Raw genomic sequence first — 20,031 nt, 5'->3', positions numbered from 1 at the left:
ACTTAATTCGCGGTTAGGCTTTTTTCCAGAGAGAATTAGAAGAAAACGATCTCGTGCTTCCTCCTTCCATTTACAGCCTCATTTCTTCTAACACTTAAGTCTCTGAGCTCCGGCACTTACTTCAGTGTCAAGGAGGGTAGCCCGACTGTGGTTTTCTCGAGGCGGTGACTCAGCTCCTGCCCGACACCCCCGGGCCTGCATCCCTTACGGACGGCTCGGCGGCAGGCGGCCTCTGCGTGCCCGGAGCGTGTGTGCCCTCTGGGGACACGACGCCAGGATGGGTTTTCTCCTGCGACTCTGGGGTCCCCTGGTCTGTGTTCGCAGGTAAGGCCGTGTCGCACGCTCAGATGCCGCACCCATGTGAGAGCAGCCTCTGGCCCCTTCTTCAGGCTTTCTCTCTGCTCCCACGTCATTTAAACACGCTTTTCCATTTCCCTGTTTGCCACTAGAATTTCGTCTTCGTTCTGCGGCTACTGGAAACATGCTTTTCCGTTATATCTTGGCTTTCCTGCTAGTTGTGTGTTCTGAGAAAAACTTGTTCTTTTCTTGGTCACCGATTTTTCTCTGGTTCTCTCAGATTTTCTGGGCTCACTGCCTCTCCAGCTTTGTGGCTCCTGCCCCCCCTTCCCAAACACCCTTTGTTGGGCCGCACTGGCCTTCCACCGTGACGACACCCTCGCCAAGCCTGATTCGCGAGCGGACAGGACAGCTCCCCTCCTGAGAGGGCGGCCCCGTCTAACCACTTCCGTGTTTCTCTGTCCACCATCCTGGACGTGGACTTTGAGTTGCTTAACAGGAGACTGTGCCGTTTGCATACCACAAGTTTTATTAATGTAATTTTAAGGCCAATTAAACTAATTTTATTCAGAGTGAAGTCTACATTAAATTACAAGATTAACAATTTCTGGAGACAATGAACGTAAAATTTAAGAAGTAGAAATCTATGTGGTCTCTTACAGACCAGACAAATGAAATTTACAAATATAGAAATAATGATACTTCAAGAGTGAGGATTTTCACATGGAAACCCATAAGATGTCGTATTTTAAACACGCATGTTTCAAAAAGGGAGAAATTTTTAATAATTTAGCACAAAATTAAATTATATAAACTTGGTATATCCCAGAAAATATTGCTTTAAACACTTATACCATGATCAAAATTCCTTTGGTAGCTTTTAATCAAAATGAAACATGCTATTATGTAAAATATAAAGTACTTTTAAATGTTACCAGAAAAGTATCTTTGTTATAGTTACGGCACTAACACCCCTGCCCCTGCTCAGCCTCACCTATATACACACAACGTGAAACCAGGTGCCAACAAAGTCCTTTTAATCTTTTGACAAAATAACCTCTGCTTCACAACAGCAAGACTGAAGTCTCCCAGAAAACTTTTTACAGTGGCCCCAGCACAGAGCGCAACGGCCGTCCCCGTGCAGGGCTGTGAAACCAAACTTTATTCGAGCAATTAAATCAAACAGCAGCTCCCCCGACGCAAAAACAGGGGCTGCTCGACGCAATCTGTACACACACAAACGCAGCGTCCCCCAAGCCCCTGAACAGAAAATTCACAACAACTCAGTGGAGGAAGAACAAAGACGCGGCTCCCGCGGTGCTGCCCTGGCCTACGGGAGAGGTCTGAGAAACCTCGCTCCAGTCAGTCAGGAGAGCGAAAACGTATGGAAAATACAGGAAACAAGCAGATGCCAGTTTGGGGCTGCATAATCGATGAGCCGGTGTCTGACACCGACCGCTTCCTCCTAATGCGCGCCCGCGCAGGGCTCTCGTTTCCAACCGGGCGTCCTGTCAACCGCGAGAGCCTGCCTTCAGGAGTCCGTCCGCCCGAGCCCCCTGCAGCCCGCAAATGCAGCCCGGAGGGTCTCTGCCGCTGTGCATTCGTGATCACACACACACACACACGCACACGCGCACACACACACACAGGCCAAACCAAACCTTCCGCTTCCTGCCACAAGAGCAACATCTCACAAAGGAAACTCTTCTAACCAACATCTTCTCGTCCAATCGCAAGTCAACCTGCAACCGAGCAACAGAAACGATCTGCACACCGAGAGAGTAAGAGGAGAACTGGAGGGAAAGTTACATACGTCGTTTGCAAACCCACGAACTTCGTAAAGGGCGACCCAAGAATCCTCTCTTTTCCTTCTAACCCCAGAGTCTCCGTGCTGGCTCCATGTCAGAAGTCCCGGAAACAGCACGGCGGTGCGTCCCTGCTCTGAGGGTACATTCTAGTGTCTTGCTGAGAGAAAAACACGTCAGGCCACATAGTGGTACTGATTCGGATTGTCCTTGTCTCTCTCCATATAGTCTCTGTCTATAAGAGATTCAATTCTCTTTTTCAAATCTCCAGGCTGAAAAAGAAAAACAAAACCCCTCCATTATAGCAGCATTAAATTTCCAAACAAAGGGAACAGAACGCATGCGAGAAGCACATTGTTACAAGCGTGTGCGTGATTATAGGAGACGCACGTATCCATAGGTCAACGACCATTATAAGCCAATTACAAAATGAACCCAGCGGAAGTCCCTGCACTTCAAAGACAGCGCTAACATTCTCCCTCCATCCAAGTGCTCCCCGTGAATGGTCAGAGCAGGCCCTGAGGGGTCAAGGGGGAATGCGTTCTCGGCCAGCGCTCCCTGACTCCCAAGCACGGCAGCCCCACTCTGGGGGCCACACGTTGCACTTGTTTGATGTGGAAATCCGACGGCATCTTTATCCTTTGTGAAGACGTGTCTCCCTAAGTCCCGCGCTGTGCTAGCGCGTCCTGGCGATCTATGCTGGGGCGGGGGGTGCCCCGACTGCGAGTGCCCCCATGCTGAAAGCAGACGACGGGCTTTGCGGCAAGGCTGCCTGGGAAGGGCACCCCCGGCCCTGCTGTGGCAGGAAGCACACCTGTGACACATACGCACCAGCTTCCTCTGTGCAAGGGCACACGGTCCCTATCCAAGGCCTGGCCACCTGTTCAGCAACAGATCGTACATTCACAAGACAAGGGGCCGCCACACACCTCGCCCCCCGATCAGTCCTTTAACTGTGGGTCTCTCATCTGCAAAGGGGAACTGAAGCCCTGCACAGCTAGAGGCAGGAAAGGACGGCGCCTGCAGCAGGGTCTCGTGACCGTGGAGAATGTGCCATCTCCGGTGTGCACAGCAGCCCTGTGCCCGCCCGGGGAGACCCCTGCAGCTGCGTCGGCGTCTGCTCACTGAGCCATCTAACTGGGCCCCTCGGAGAGGACAGAGAGTCGGCTGCTCCTGTACCAAACCAGATGGCACAGGATCAGGGAGCCTCCACCCCAGAGGAACACGGGGCCAGCTAGGCGCAGGCACTGGAAAGCCAGGTCGCAGGAGGATCCCATACCTCTCCATGTGGAGACTCACGTTTTCAAGTTTTCCCTAATGCTTCCCTATCTGCTGGGACCCCACATATGCCCAGGACAGCTGTCAGTCCTGGACGCGCGCACGGACAGAAGGGTTCAGGGTCGACTTTCTTACGCATAGAAACAAGGAGATATTATCAAAACAGAAACGCTCTGGTGCTCGTCGCTGCTGAGTAAACGAGCTGTCTGTGGGATCTCCCTGGGCATGATCTGGAGAGCCACACTACTACTGAGAGACACCGTCTGGAGCTGCGCCACAGGCCTCCCCTCCCCAGCAAGTACAACATCCCTGCAAGGGCGAGTGTTAGCGACCTCTCATTCCTGCGACGGTGATGGACAGCATTTGGGATAAAGACTCTGCTGTCTTCACCTGCCGGTTTTTCGACACTTGGTGGACGCACAGGTGGGTTTGTGCAGAAACGATGCCCCATGATGCGGGACAAATGAGTCTACGGTGTTAAGAACGGAACACGTCTTTCCAATGCTCAGCACGACATGATACTTCTCATTAAGATAATATCCACTTACCTTTACTGGAAATTTCAGCTGATTGTACAATTCAGAAACTAGAAGGTTATGACCAAGAGTCTTTCTCATCTTCATTATCCTGACGATAGCCGCGTCGATCTGATACTGTCTGTCCTGGAACACGCGCTCCGTGGTGCTGACCTGCTCCTCCACCTGCACACGCGGACACACGACGGGTTATTTCAGAGTGTGGAGTTTGAGAAGAAACTTCTGATGCAAAGAATGGCCAACCTTTGGGTAAATCCTGTTCTGTTACGCTAGCAAACCTAGCTTCCCAAGGACAAGACGACTTCAGTACCAGACCTTCAAAAATAAAGTTACATTTCCCTCACAAAAAAGCTACAAAACACTATATAAATCCTACATATTCTGGATTAGACCCAGTAGCTCAGTAAAACCAGCACAACAACTATCAGAGATCCAGAAATGTCAGCTTTGCTCATCATCCGGAAACCCACTACTGAAACTGAACATCTTCTTGATCTAAAACACATGTTAACATATAAGGAACAATTTAAAAAAAACAAAACAAAACAAAACCTGAACAGGATAAAAAGTTGGGTGATGGACACTGGGGAGGGTGTGTGGCTACGGTGAGCGCTGTGAAGGGTGTAAGCCTGACGATTCACAGACCTGTACCCCTGGGGCCAATAATACATTATAAGTTAATTAAAAATAAAACAGAAAGTTATTTCAGAGGCTCTAGCTATGCACTAAGCGAACTTTACTGAAGAAGAGCAGACACATGATAATTCTTTGTAGATGAGCCATAAACCCAAACACCCAAGAAAATCAACTGAAGAACGACCGAAGACCATGAGAATTCTGTAAAGGGGCTGGAAACCAGATAAAGACGCAAAGATGAACGGTGTTCATGGACACGTGCGGGCAGAAGGTGCACCAGTGCGAGGGTCAGCGCCGTATGGGCCCTGCCTGCCTGCAGTCCTCAGTGTCTTTCCCCCGTCCTTCATGGGTGTGACCTGCCTCTCCAGGCCTCACCCAGCTCGGCTCTGCCTTTGGCAGGAAAGCCTTCCCTGACCCTCGGGACTAGACTGGCCTTCCTGGACTTCTCAGTCATGACTCTGACCTCAAGTCTAACAAGCTCTTTGGTACGTAATCATCTAGCTCCTGTTGGCTCAAAGTTCCCCGAGACAGACACTTGGTAAGATCGTGTTATTGTTAACAGATGAATTCTCTGTGCTTCACAGAGGACCTGGCCCAGAGAAGGTGCTTGGTATTTGTAGAAAAATCCCACGAAGAGAAGAGATTTATATCCATATATATACAAGCACAGATATAAATGAGACTTAGTATGATAAAAACGAAAACTGGAAATTTTAATGTAATGCACTCTGATTAAAAAATGTCCATGTTCTTATTCAGAGGGCTAAGACAAAGTAAAATTACTCTCAAGCTCCCTGGGAGAATACGTTTATAGGAACAGACACATTCATTAAAAGAATTTGAGTGCTGGTCTTAAAACAGATCAATCAACGTCGCAGAACACAATTGAGAAACTGACCCATAATATGTAAACTTAATAAATAAAGGGGACAATTCAAATAAGTTGTCAAAGAATTGTATTTTCAATCCATAGTTTTAGAACAGGAGAAGTAGTTAGATTGCTTTTTTTTTTTTTTAAAGATTTTATTTATTTATTTGACAGAGAGAGATCACAAGTAGGCAGAGAGGCAGGCAGAGAGAGAGGAAGGGAAGCAGGCTCCCCGCTGAGCAGAGAGCCCGATGCAGGACTCGATCCCAGGACCCTGAGATCATGACCTGAGCCGAAGGCAGCGGCTCAACCCACTGAGCCACCCAGGCACACCAGATTGCTTTTTGATATTAAAGTAATTTCTACATTGCCCAAAGAAAAACTTAAATGTAAAAACTACCAGAAAAATACAAGTAATTATTTTTTAAATGTTGGGGCAAAGGAAGGTCTTTTTTCCTAGGCATGACCCCCAGGTCCGAAACCATGAAGGCAAAGACTATACTTAAGAACTTAAAAACTACGATGTGGGGAGGGGGGGGAATCTCAGAAGACAAAAGTGTCACAAATGATAAAGGGTCAATCTCTTTAATATATGAGAACATTTACTAGTGAGAACGAATACGCCAGCAAACGTGCCAGTGACTTGAACAAGGGATTATGTGGACACAAATACCAACGGCTCACCATGAAGCGGCCGCACCGACAAAGCGCTGACAGGTGCTCAGCCAGGAGGCTTTGGAAACCCCGCGCTAATTCACACAGCCTGTGGTCGAATTAGGTCTACTTTAAAAGATGAAGACTTGAGGATCAGAAAGACGACAGAATTTGCACAAGCTACGAAGTGGCGTAAAGACGATCCAATTCAAGCTAAGGCGGCCGGCCAACAGGGTGGGCAAAGAGGTGGAGGGAGGGCCGGCCTCCGCGAAGCTGGACACTGAAATCTGGTAAAAGTCCTCCAGACTTCCATTCGGCAAAGGCTGGTCCAACTAGCAAAAGTACACATTCTTTGACCCTGTAATTCAACAGGGACAGTTTTGTTTTATTATTTTATTTTCTTAGATTTTAAAAATTTACTTATTGGACAGAGAGAGACAACGAGAGAGGGAGCATAAGCAGGGGGCGTGAAGAGGGCGAAGCAGGCTCCCCGCTGAGCAGATAGCCCGACACAGGGCTCCATCCCAGGACCCTGAGATCGTGACCCGAGCCGAAGGCAGAGGCTTAACCCACGGAGCCACCCAGGTGCTCCCCAGGACAATGATTTTATACTGAAGAAACAAAGAGGCACAGTGGAATCTCTGTGCCAGGATGTTTCATGGAACGTTATTTCCAGGAGAGACGGAAGGCACTTAAATGCCTTTCAACACGGCTTTGTCAAGCTCCCACAGATTCACACAACCAACTAATCTGCTTCCATGAAAAACCAAGTCCTGACACGGCAAGAAGCCCGTAATAAAAAGTAAAAACCGGTTACAAAATGCTACATACAAATGGCCTAGACAGAGCAATCCCATTAGAAAAAAGATGATCTATTTACGTCACAGGAGAAAGCTGCACAAGTGCAAACAGAAGTGGCAGGAGAGGTGATCTCAAGGGGAGAAAGAGGACAGTTCCCCTTTGAAATCTGCACGCTAGAACGGTACACCTTTTCATCTATCAGAAACTCCTATATTAAAAAAGATGGATCAAAGGACACATGCATTTAAATCTTTAACAAGTATGTCAAATTGCCCACTAAAAGCATCTTTCAAGACAAAAACATAAAGAGAATGCCTGTTTTCTCACATACTTGCCAACTCGATATTATCAAACTTTTAAACATTTCCTACATTGACAGATGAAAAGTGGAATAAATTCCAATTAAAAACAATTACTGATGAGAATGAATATCTTTTATATAGTTTACTGGCCTCTCGCGTTTCTGTGTGATCTCTACTTACTTCCAATTGGGCCCCACCCGGACACCCGCGGGCAGGTGACGCGGCCAGTGTCTCCACCTGGGAAGCCCCTGAGACCAACGGAAGCTGTCCTGACACTGTCTGGGGCGACCTCGCACCTTCACAAGGCCACTCCACTCACACACACGCCCGGGGGCCAGCTGGACACCCCGTTCTGTACGTGGGAAGCAGGGGTGCTGCTGCCTTCCTGGCCTGCCTGCGCGACAACGGCCCAGGGGCGTGAGGGCGACCGCGTCAGGAAGGGCCTGAGGGCAGCGGCGCAGACCGTGCTCCGGACACGAGACAGCTGGTGTGTCGTCCGAGCTGCAGACGCTGCACCTGCACAGACCGCAGCCGCCATGTCAGCGGGCCTGCGACACCCATGACCCTCCGCATTTCCTCCCCAGGCCCTGGCCGAGGCCGAGGCTGAAGGGCGCTGGGCGCAAGTAAGAAGGCAAGCGATGGGGTTTTGGACACGAGCTCTCGACGCTGACAGAATCCGGCCCGGGAAGACCTGTCACCGCACTCTACACGCGCCTGTCCCACGTTCAGCCCGACCGCGAACACCAAGTGAACCAGTGCCACACCAGGGCGCACGACAAGGACCGTGGGCACCGGGGCCCCCACGAGGAAGTTCGTACGTACAGTTTCCTTCATCTGGATCTGGTTGATCTTTATCCGGAACAACTTGTGCTTGAACTCCCCGTTGAACGTGAACGTGTCCCCATCTTCTACCTCCTTGCCTTTGGGACTTTTAACCAGAACTCGTGCTCTGCCACAGGCCAGGGACTGTAACGTCCTTCGCAGCTCACTGTCCTCTGCATGGGGAGAAAAACCAGGCAGCGGCGCCATCAAAGGGAAGGAGACTCAGCAAGAACGAAATGAGCCGCGCTCTCCGTGTGGCCGGCAGCGCCCGAGCCCGCATCCTCTCTTACACGAACACAGTTTTCACAACAAGGACGTGCAGAAACCGCGCGTTCATCCAGACAGCAGGACCCTTACCTATTCCCGTGGCCATTTTTATTTCTTCAAAGCTGAACGCATCCCCTTCGTTGAACATGAGAAGCACCAGCGTCTGGAAGAGGGACACTTGGAACTCCTTCTTTCCCTGAAAGAAAACGGGCACGGCGTGTGGGGAGTGGTCCGCACAGTCTATGGAAAAGCTGAAAAGGTTCCTTTAATCTCTCTCAAACTGTGTGGGGTGTGGGGTTAGGGGACTACTGACCAGCCACCGAACAAGAAGCAGCAATGGACTATACGAGGATAAAGAGAAGCTGGGCCTTGGACCTCACAGCATCTCCCGCTTCTGTTCACCAAGTCCCCAAGGCAGAGGCCTGCACGCACACACGCACGCTGAGCACACACACGCACGCTGAGCACACACACGCACGCTGAGTGCACACGCACGCGCTGAGCGCATACGCTGAGCACGCACGCAGGGAGCTCCATGCGGAGGAATGCTGCAGGGCTTTGGGGGAGGGTCAGCTGTGCAGAGGCAGGTCAGGGTATGTGTGATTTACACGTCGTGTACATATGTTTGCCTCATCTGCAGGATACAACGCATGAGTACGTTGTAACAGCAGCAAAGCAGAAATTTTGTCAAGTCTTTGCTTAGTGTATTCCATCAAATCTTATTTACAGAACTGAAGTCACCCAGTAACACGAAGGCACCGTTTTGTGACCGCTTCTGCCATCATGGTACGCACTTTCCTCTCCTATCGCGTTCCCTTTAACACTAGCACTGACACAAACAGGCTTAATCCCTGCTCTGTGCAAACGTCCTGTTAAGAGGAATTTCCAGAACGGGCACTGCTGTGACAAGGCCTGTGACGTCAGAGGCTGGAGAGGCGCTGCCAACGGCCCTCCCAACCGCTCCCACACTCCCACTAGTGAGAGGTGCTGCTCCTTCAAGTTTTAGCCTTGATCAATTCTGCACTTAAAATGTGGTATTTTGGGCGCCTGGGTGGCTCAGTGGGTTAAGCCGCTGCCTTCGGCTCAGGTCATGATCTCAGGGTCCTGGGATCGAGGCCCGCGTCGGGCTCTCTGCTCGGCAGGGAGCCTGCTTCCTCCTCTCTCTCTCTGCCTGCCTCTCTGCCTACTTGTGATCTCTCTGTCAAATAAATAAATAAATCTTTAAAAAAAAAATGTGGTATTTTACTGCATTTTAATACATAACCCTTTCACTTGCAGAGAAGTAGAACATATTTTCATCGAACTTGATTTTCTTAGCCTTGCTTTCACGAGCCCCTCTCTCCTGTGCTCTTTGTAAAGCAAAGGATGCTTCACGGACGTGCGTGTCACCTTCGCAGAGGCCATGCTCATCCTCTGCTGTGCCGGTTCTGGTCCGCGTGCCGCCCAAGCCAGCTCCCCTTTGCTCCTTTTTCAGTGAGGTGAACGCTTTCTATTTTTATTGATCTCTTATTGACGTTTATTGATTAGAGAATCAACCCTTCAAGTATTTCATTCTATCGACCCAGAAAAGCCAGCGCTGTTATACTGATCTTTCGTTTGTTACTGAAGCTCAACCACAATTTAAAAAATGCTAATAACGTGTTGATAAAAAATAAGTGAAGCAGACAAAGAACTTACTTCCTTAAACTCTGCTTTGAGAACAGCATGTCCCAGTGTCGTTTGCCACTGAAGTTTCCGACCACTGTGCTTTCCGAGATAAAACGTCTTAAATACTTCCTGAAGTTTAACCATCTGCCAAGCGCAGGAAAAAACACATGTAATCACAGTAACACCGTCATCGAAGACCACGTCCTGTGCTATTCAGAGTTTTTACAGGTTTTCTCAGCGGAAGAGAAAGATCAGCTCTGTATTCTGACCGCCGCGGTTCCGGGCTAACCTATGGCCCTTGGAGCTGTGCGCCGTCTGGCACACCAGGGTCTCCTTCCACCTGCGATGCTGCCGGAAGTGGTACCTGATGGGCGCACGGGCCGCGCTCGGCAGTGCCCACACTGCACACTGGGCTCCCCCGGCCAGTGGCAGACACCGTCAGCACTACCGGCAACAGCCCCAGAGACGCTGGCCACAGGCCCCGCGGCCGCACCAGCTCCTGGTGCTCCGGCCACACCCCCCCTGCAGGGCGTAGCCTGCGTCTGTTTCTGTCCTTACTTTCTGGGATTTCCTTGCACCTTCCAGACATTCTCCCAGTTCTTTACCGCTGTGACCCTGCTTCCAAGCTCATGAGCCCCTCCTCCTTGTCCAGGGATCCGTGCGGTCTACACCCAGGCACCCCACTCTTCCTAACAGTCAAGCTCTCTTATGTCCCCGACAGCGTTTCCACACATGCTTTCTGGGGTGCCGGATGCCCCCCCGCCCTCTCTGTGCTCGGGTCCCTGGATGTCCCCTGCTCTGCCCAGGACAGCCGAGTGCTGCTTCAGGCTGCAACTAGCGGATGACCCTGACTAACAGCTCTGCACGGACGGCAGATGGCGGCCGCCCCTGCCTTCCATGACACTCGTCGCTTAGACCTCCGTGTCCGTCTCACGTCCGTCCTTCGGAGTCTTCCTCGGTTGGTCTCCCGCGCCCCGGCCCCCGTGGCACCGTCAGTTTCTGGCCCTCCATGTCAGCCACTTGGCTCATTCCGTTGTCAGCGTCCTTGGCTGCTTCCAAGTTCCAAGGAGCAAGAGTAAAACCCTCCCGAAGCTAGCCAAGGTCCCCTCCATCTGAACCGCTGACCGTGCTGGCCTCTCCTGGCCTCCTCCACTTGACTCGGTGCACCACGCCATGCCCCCTTGGGCTTCCAAGGGGAACCCACCACCACGCCCATCACCTGTGAGAACGCCTTCCTCACGGGTCTTCTCCGGCTGCTCTTGCCTCTGACAGCAGTCACAACGACTGGACAGGGAGCCCAGGGGCAGGGCGCACTGCCGCACGGCAGGCGTGAGGGAGTGAACCCACTCCGCCGGCACTCCTCCCGTGCGTTCCCTCCAAGACACGACGCCCACTGGCCTCGTACCCACGCGGCAAACCTGTCCTCACACTTCAAAACTATCACCCAAACCCATTACCTGTCGTCCACGTCAAATCCCAAATGTGACTGTCATTTCGTTTCTAAGTTTTCTAGTATCTGAAAGGCAGAGACTCTGAGAACATGCCTCTGACACCGTACGACCCCCAAACAAAGTAAGCCAGTACAGTGACACGCTTCTTACAAACGTTTTCCCTGAGACTAACTCCCGGCAGCGGTAAGAAGAGTGGGCGGCCAGCGGCCAATTCTGGGTGAGTCCTGTGCGCCGGTGACAGCCCCAGGCTCAAAGTGGACCACAGACCCACACGTGGGAGCTACGACCACAACGGCCTCAGTAGAAAACATGCGAGTCCGTGACCTTGCACTGGCCGTAGTTCTTAGATAGGACACCAGAAAGTAACAACAGAAAAACAGATCAGACTCTACCAAAATTCTAAAATTCTGTACAAAAATCACTATTAAAAAAGGAAAAAGACAGCTTACACAACGGGAGGAGGTATCTGCAAACTGCAACCTGATGAAAGACGCAGTGTCGAATACATACAGAACCCGGATTTAGCAACAGGAAGGCAGGTTACACAGTGTCAAGACAGGCAAAGGACTCGCACAGACGGTTCTTCCAAGAGCGACAGTGGCCAATGAGCACAGGAAATGACACGGAACAGTTTCGTTATTCATGAGGGAGAAGCAGAACAAACCAAAATGAGACACTGCTTCTCTGCCGCTACGACAGCTAAATGACGGACGTGGACACGGATGTGGAGACGCTGGAGGCCGTGTGCCTCCGCCAGGAGTGGGAGCGGAGCGGCAGCCGCTGCAGAAACTGGGGGATGAGGGCCTTCACGCAAGCCGGCACCTGCTCCCAGGCGTGGACCGCAATGAACGGAAAGCAGGGACCCCATATTTCCACACCCATCACAGCCACGACACCTCCAGAGGCCAAAAGCCGAAAGCAACTCAAGTATCCGTGGACGGACGGACAGATGGATGGACGATACGTGGTCTATAACACCCTGGAGTATCGCTCAGCCCTAAAAAGGAAGGAGGCTTGATACAGGCTGCAGCACGGACGGGTCTTGAAAACAGGAAGCCAAGAGGAAGCAGCCCAACAAAGGCCACAACGTGAGGTTCCAATGTTAGTACCAGAACAGGAGACCCAGAGAAGGAAGGCTAGTGGGTGCCGAGGTCTGGGCTGGGGGCGGGGGGGGGATGGGAGGGAGCGTGACGGCTGCAGGCTCTGTCTGCAATAAACTAGAAGAAGGTGCCCCCCAACTGTACAGCTTAAAGCCCTAAACTGTAGGTACACGTCACCTCCAACTGAGTCATTTACATTCATATTGTAGGCGTATTTCCTAAAAAGGCAGAGTATGGCCAGCCTCAAACATCTTTTGCTAGGAAACGAAAAAGCACTGAAAAAAACACCCGAGCATGTAGAAGGACAAACGGCCTGTAAGAGGGCCAGCCAGACGCGGGCCGGCGTGAACGTCAAGGCAACTAACCGGGGGTCCGTGAGTTCGTACAGATAAAGACAGAGAAAGCCACCGCTCGTCAAGGTGAAAGTGGCCTCAGGCAGGAACTGCCCAGCAGGAGAGTCTGTGGGGAAAGAAGAGGATCACCTTCCCCCAGATTTTCAAAGTTACAAAAGGAAACATACTAATCACAGTCCAGACACCAGCGAACACCGTAACCCAATGGCAACGGGAACCACCACCGACAGACGGGGTGGTCAATGGACAGCAGAGGCCTCCTGCCCTAGCGCCGAGCAAACCCGGGTGCGATTCTGGCTGGACAAGCATGGCCGGAATCGCATCCCTCGCCACACAGAGACAATTCACGAAAACGGGAGCCTCGGGAAAGAAAGATGATGGTGCAGGGGTGACGGAGGACGGAGGCGGCAGCTAACTGCGCGGGGTCTGGACAAAACAGGACAGGGCTCCCCACGGGACAATCACTAGAGCAGTATCGGGGGTCCGACCCGGCAACGTGCCCGGGGAAGTGCCCACCGAGGTATTAGGGGTAGGAGACCATTTCTCGCACGCGGCAGGAGCGTGCCGCCCTTCCACGTAGAGAGAAGGAACGGCAGGGCTGGAGACACGGGAAGTCACTTCTGGGGACCCTTCGAACTATTCTTGCAAAGTCCATCCAAATCTTCACTTACCTCAAAATAAGAAGCAAAAAACTCGGCAGCATCCCAAGAGGCACAGCCTGGTGGACCCACCCAGCCGGCCTGCTGCACAATGAGGGGGTGAGGGGGTGAGGGGGAAGCGAGGTTTGCTGCATGGGGCTCCGTTTGGGGTATGACACACAGAGGCCCTGGAAAATGTGGGAGCTGGGGAGGCAGGGGTGCGTGGCGCCTACAAGCAGCTTTGGACATAGCCTCTGCACCTGCAGACACAGTCACACTCCCCACAGGGCGGGGATGAGAGCCATCTGGGGTGCTGAGCCCGGGAGGTCCAAGTGTGCCCAGGCCCAGGGATACACAGGCTAGAGTCCAAGTGTGTGCGTGGGCTGAGAAGGGAGCTGAAGGGCTCTGGGACTGTCCGTGTCTAGAGCAGAGGCAGAGGAAAGGCAGGAGACAGTGTGTAAACTGGTACAACACCAGTACTTCAACAATAAATTAAAAACAAACTAAAAACTAAAACCACAAAGGCAACCAGTAGGGTGAGAAACAAGAAAATCGTGGAAGACATGGTCTTGGAAATAACACAAGCAGCCTTCAGAGGGACTGTTTCCAACCTGGGCTCCCAGCTCCTGCAACTCCATGCCTTTTTGGGCCTTTCTAGAAGGTCCTCGTCCCTGCTCTTTTTACTTCCGGAAACACACCAGAAGCAGCCCTCTTCCCTGTCACCTGGTATTAATAATTAACGGGGCCGACTTTAAGTACCTGAGCTCAGGACCCTCCTTCCTACCTGCAAATCCCCAGCAGGCCCACAACTGTGGCTAACCTACAGATCGCTGAGCAGTGGTACCCACGAGACCCGCCGTGTTGACCCTGGGACGGAAGGACAACCAGCAAGTACTGCCTCCTAGCACCTGTGCTGCTGCCTTCTCCCCGGTCAGCCAGGGGACTCGGGGTGGGGGGGCAGGGGACAGAAGGAGCCGGACAGGGACACAGGCAGTCCCTGAGCATCGCTGCTTTCCAGAGACTACAAGGACACTGGATCTTTGAGGGTACAATTTAAAAATCCTCTCATTCAGTATCTGGTGACAGACAACACGTCTGAGCCTGGCTGACGTGCAGGATGTCTATGGCGCTTTGGTGGCGCTGACGTACGTACGAACCCAGGGCAGACCCTCTCTCAGACACTCGCCTCTGGCGTTAAATGCACCTCCATGGGCGTGTACGTTGGCCAGTAGCCCATCGTAAGTATGTTCACAGTCAGATCTATGGAGCCTGGCTCGCTCTGGTTCTGCATGTACTGAAAACAAAACAAGAGAAAGCAAGTACTGTAGAATATCATCAAAAAAAAACAACAAGTTTGTGAAAAGGTAAATGGTGTAATTTTCAAAATACAGCTCAACACGCGTTTGTATTTAGTCCTAAGGACACATTCCACTGAAGCCACAGAACGCTTGTTCCAAAGTCATTTGGGATATTTTTCCTGCTTTTCTGGTTACATTACCAACAAGGGATGCTATTGCACTTGTTTAAGTCATATTTTTGTTAATGCATTTTTAGGGATTATTCTTCTTTTCCATTTTGAATTTAAGTGACTCAAACGTGTGAGACACGAGGTGTCGTTCTGAAGGCCGAGGGCCTGACACAACGTGAATGGGGACCGCTTACACATAGCTGTTCTACTTGAATGAAAATATATAGCTTGCCTGCTTAAACTGGACCATGATGTCCTTGGAGAGCTCCATGTCCTTGAACATGCCTTCCAGCTTGCTGGTGAATGCGGCGCCGCACTCTGGGGCACAAGCAGAGGGCGTGAGTGGCACCGGGCACAGGGCGCGGCGCCGCGGCGGACGGGCCTGGCCCCACACTTACCATGCTTTAGCTTGGACAACATCGATTTCTCAGCATCTACTGAGGCACTTTTCCCAACAAGAAGTCTTTTTGCCAAATCTTTTTTATAAAATGCTTCAAAGACATCTTTCCCTATTTGTAACCAAATGAGAACAACATAAGACATCAGACAGTTAACACGCAAACATTCCCTCCGACTGCGGGACGTCTAGGCGCTGGCTCGGCGGCTCTAACTCGGAAGCCTCCCCGGACGCTGCCCCCAGAGAGCACATGCACGGCCATCGATGGGCGGCTGTCCCTCTACCCCCCTGTGCTAGTGCGGAAGTGGAAATGTCTTGGGCACGTCTTCACCAGGAAAGACGGCCCCAGACAGAAGTCTGGACAGGTAAGCTCCCCTCCATGCTGAGCGTTAACAGCCACACGTGGGGCGCGTCTCACCGTGGATGAACCTGAATATGATCATGACCTTGTCAAGAATCCTCTCCAGCTCCTCGTCCGTGGCTTCTTTATTACCCGCTCTCAATTTTGAATCAACATGCTTTGCTGTGAGATCAAGAGCTTAAATTATTTGAAGAACTGATACTTTCTAATTACAGAGAAACAACATCGTTAACTTCCATACACAAACAGCAGGTGGCAGCACTGGAACCTTTCCAAAATGACATTGATAAGAGAGAAAAGGTAGATAATCTGATTTTCTAACATAAGCACTCTCAAATCATATGAGAATAAATACTTGAATCACATGCCTGGGCTCCACAACACCACCGGTGCAGAAACCGGAATGGCCGGCCTTTGAGACGCGGCATCCCTGAGGCCGCACGGATCAACCACCGAACGGGGCTTGGCCAAGAGCTGAATATTTGTCTTTGGAGAAACCACAATCCATAAAGTGGTATAAAGGCCAAAATGAACTGCCTTGTGAATTTCTTTTGTTGCTTTTTCTTTTTTTTTTTCAAGATTTTCTTACGCAATCCCTCTGTTCAGAGTGAGGCTCGAACCCACAACCCCCAGATGCAGAGTTGCACCGTCTGAGCCAGCCAGGGGCCCCCCTCTTGCTGCTGCTTCTGTTAGTTTTTTCTTAACAATTTTTTATTATCCAATACCCTGAACACACACAAAGGCGGAGAACTGCATGACGAACCCCGTTCCCATCACACACTCTCAACAGTAGTAGGAAGCCCAGTGCGCAGTCACTGCTTCTACTCTCTCTGCCCTCCACCTAAAAACTTTCGCTGACCGGTCTACAAATCCTGAAATATGTTTTATATTATGACAACGTAATTAAATAAACTGATCACTTAAAAACGGTTTCATCTTAAACCATGTCCTCTTTTAAGACCTCATCCGACTGTACCCTACTTCAGTCCCGACGTGAGGACACAGAGGTAGGGACTGAGGGTATCTTCATGCTGAATGCGCCCCACTGACCAGTCAGCTCACCCTCACGACGCTGAGACGCGAGTCGAGCGAACCCTCCTCACCCGGTTTCTGGGCACAAATTACTTGCTGTAATCACGACAGAGCCAGGCTCGCTTTTGCCAAACACAGCCCTGGAGCAGCTGGTGCAGGACGTGCAGGAGCGAATACAGTTCTGCCCCTTCCTTCTGCGACGTCAAGCTTCGTCTTTACAAAATCCCTACTGTGCTCGCCCTCACAGAAATGTCACATGCTTAATACAAACGTAATGCACACGTTTTTAAGAACGAGTGTCCCAATGCGGTGTAACACCTCCGCTCCCTAAGAGGAGCTTAAACATTTTGGGAAAAAAACATTTGCTTGAGTTCTGCCTTATTTTCCTGTATTTAAAAGCCGTGTGGAAGGCTGTTTTCCTACCTATCAGCTCCGCGGGCTTATTCGGCCTCTTGTTGATGAACGTTTCAAAGGACTCCTTCATCAGGTTGATGCACCTCTCACTCCTCTGGAAGCACACTTCGATCACGTGGTCTACCCGGTCCTTGAAATCCAGCAGGTCCTGCACCATGTCTTTGTCCTTCTCAGGGTTGACCACAATTGTTGTCCCAAAAGTCTACAAGAACACACACACACACACACAAACTCATCCACAGGCAATGGTAACACACTTCTGCTCTCAATCGTGATACTTTCATGTAAATTAATTACTGTTGGTGTTAATCACCCAGCAATTTCAAGTTTCACTGATTCCCCCCACGTTCAAAAGACTAAGCTAATATACAATTAACACTTCAGTGTTAGAATTCTGCTTCTGGGAGAATTTATCAATTAGTGTGCACAGTTTTTATTTACTTATTTTTTTCCCAAGAGTTTATTTATTTTTATTCAAAAGAGGGAGAGCGAGCATGAGCTGGGGAGGGGCAGAGGGAGAGGCCGACTCCTGCGGAGCAGGGAGCCCGATGCGGGACTCCATCCTGGGACTCCAGGGTCACCACCTGAGCCGAAGGCAGCCGCTTAACCAACTGAGCCCCCCTGGTGCCCCAGTATCCACTGTTTTTAAAAGACCTTGGACACGCGAATTCCTCAATCGGAAGTCGCCACCAACCCAACACACCCACTTGGGACTTGAGTGCCGGACTCCTTCTCCCCCACTGCCGCCAGCAAGAGCTCAGCTGGCGGCCTGCACCTCCAGCCCAAACACCCTATCCAACATGGAATGGCTGCCTGAGGCATGCATACCCCAACAGCACAGATCGTGCCAGTCCAAGTCCTGCTTCGTGTGTCTACGAAGACAGAGACGGCAGCCCCAAGTGCAGTGCCCGTGCCCAGCCGCGGGCCAGCAGACGGGGACGGACTGCCTCCCCTCCGAGGAATGGAGCCCGAGAGCAATCAGCAGGCTTGCCAGCACGGAGAGGTCGTCTGCCAGACAGAGCCCTGCCCTCCGGAGGAAGGTGACCTTGCCACACCAACCGCTCTTCCTAGAGCATGGTCCTGTCCCGCCCCCTCCTTGCCTATAAAAGTCTGCGGGATCGCACAGCTTTCCGGGGCTGCTTTCTACCTGCTGGATGGTTTGCTGCTCAGTTCATGAATCACCAAATACAGCCAATGAGATCTTCAAAATGTACTCAGTCGACTTCTGTCCTTTAGTAGGAGGAACACGTATGTTTCTGGAAACGTGGCCGTGGTACAACCTATACATGCACTTGGGTGTCACAGACATAGTGGACAGACACCGTACGGCCAGCAGGGCTGGGACTTTCCGCTCTGGACCCTTCTGTTCTGACTGCATTTAAAAATACCATATACGCACTGCCCAGGGTCAGCTTTCCTGTGACAGACACACGCCGGTGTTTCGTCACTGGGACCGCTCCTCCGCGATGGACGCGCAGCCACAGACTCGCACGGCCTAGACGGACACCTGTCAAGGGGCACCTCCCGTGTCCAGTGCGCAGTCCTGCTCCTCGCAGCTGCTCACACACCCTCGTTCTCCAGCGGACTTCCCGGACCGCGAAGCCCCCATGCTGCGGTCCACGTCTGGGGAGGTGCGTGTGTGCCCGAGCGGTGCACGTGGGCACAGATGTGCGATTTTCCGACTGTTCCACACAGCGGCATGCCAGCCCCCCATCGCCCCTTCTATTTACTGAACTTTTCCTTGTGATCATTACAGGTTCGCGCACAGCCGAGTGAGGAGAACCCTCATACCCTTTGGCACCAGCCACCCCGGAGGCTAGCGTCTGGCCCCACGAGAGAGCAGCCCTGCAGCCGGGGTATGAGCGCCGGTGCCCTGCACCCGCCCTCTCCAGACCAGCCCAGTCCCACTTGCCCCCAGCCGCGGGGCTGTGACCTAGGACCAGGGTCAGACGCTGAGGGCTCCTGCCACCGTCCTGGAACCGCACGCCAACATGGCAGGAAACGCCAAAGTGTCGTGAAAATCGCAGTCCTGGGGGGCCAGGACACGAAGTGGCAGACACACCGAAGGGACACACCAAAACGCCTGAGAATTCTCATGGGCGAAGGCATGGGGTGCTTAAAAAGCAGAGTCCCAAAACTGGCGACCCTTGAAAATCCTGGCCGCAACTGGACCTGGAGCTCAGGGAGCTCACGAGAGGCCGACCTTCATCCTGGCCGGACGCGGTGCTGCACCGCTGGCCTCCTCCTTACAGACAAAGGTTTGCGCCAGCAATCTGGAAGGAAGTGTAGGACTTCCGTCTACCCACGCAGCTGTCCCACGAAAACCAGGGTGCCTGCAGACCGCCCAGCTCCTCTGCCAGGCGCCCCACACGCTGGAGGCGGAGCGTCCGCCCCACGTGCGGCACAGCCACGGCCACGGCACAGCCACGGCCCGCCGAGACGGCCCCACGCACCTTGATGTAGTCGCTCCAGTGCTGCAGCAGGACCTGCTGGCCTCCCTTCACGCGGCTAAACAGCTGGTACATCTGAGTGAGGTCGGGTACTCTGTTCTCGTCAAGCAGCTGGTCCAGCCCTGAGGCGGCACATCAGACGGAAGCACAGCGGTGAGCACAACGGACGCGCGGCACGCACCGTGAAAACCGCAGCCGCTGCAGAAGGCAGGGGCTGGGGCTGCTCTCTGTGCGCGCGGGCCGGGCTCTGGGCTCGGACCTGACCCTGTCGGGCAGGGCCATTTCCTGGGCAGCCGGGCAGCTGGGTTCCTTAATCCCTCAGGTCGCGCCCACACCACGGCTGGACCAGCGCGCCCCATCGGTCCCATGTTACCCATCATGTAGTTTATCACTCAGAGAGCGGATCTGTCGCGGGGGGGGGTTGATGTGTGTCACCTTGTGTCATCTTTTAGCT

At 52.2% G+C, this 20,031-nt stretch overlaps 1 protein-coding gene across 1 annotated transcript in view; it reads right to left on the bottom strand.

Moving 5' to 3' along the window:
• Positions 1–808: 808 nt before the first annotated feature.
• The window catches only part of CUL4A (cullin 4A), a 42,935-nt gene continuing 23,712 nt past the window's right edge, over positions 809–20,031 (bottom strand). The window contains exons 10-20 of the mRNA XM_044250157.1: positions 19,581–19,699; positions 17,137–17,329; positions 15,739–15,843; positions 15,322–15,432; positions 15,156–15,241; positions 14,642–14,749; positions 9,944–10,057; positions 8,357–8,462; positions 8,000–8,172; positions 3,929–4,081; positions 809–2,374 (exon numbers count right to left, since the gene is read on the bottom strand). Of these exons, the coding sequence (XP_044106092.1) occupies positions 2,279–2,374; positions 3,929–4,081; positions 8,000–8,172; positions 8,357–8,462; positions 9,944–10,057; positions 14,642–14,749; positions 15,156–15,241; positions 15,322–15,432; positions 15,739–15,843; positions 17,137–17,329; positions 19,581–19,699 (1,364 nt within the window). The 3' untranslated portion in view covers positions 809–2,278. The remainder of the gene's footprint in view (positions 2,375–3,928; positions 4,082–7,999; positions 8,173–8,356; positions 8,463–9,943; positions 10,058–14,641; positions 14,750–15,155; positions 15,242–15,321; positions 15,433–15,738; positions 15,844–17,136; positions 17,330–19,580; positions 19,700–20,031) is intronic.

The sequence above is a fragment of the Neovison vison genome, chromosome 5 (assembly GCF_020171115.1).
Source record: "Neovison vison isolate M4711 chromosome 5, ASM_NN_V1, whole genome shotgun sequence".
NCBI classification, from domain to species: domain Eukaryota; kingdom Metazoa; phylum Chordata; class Mammalia; order Carnivora; family Mustelidae; genus Neogale; species Neogale vison.
This window is presented reverse-complemented; position numbering and strand designations above follow the sequence as displayed.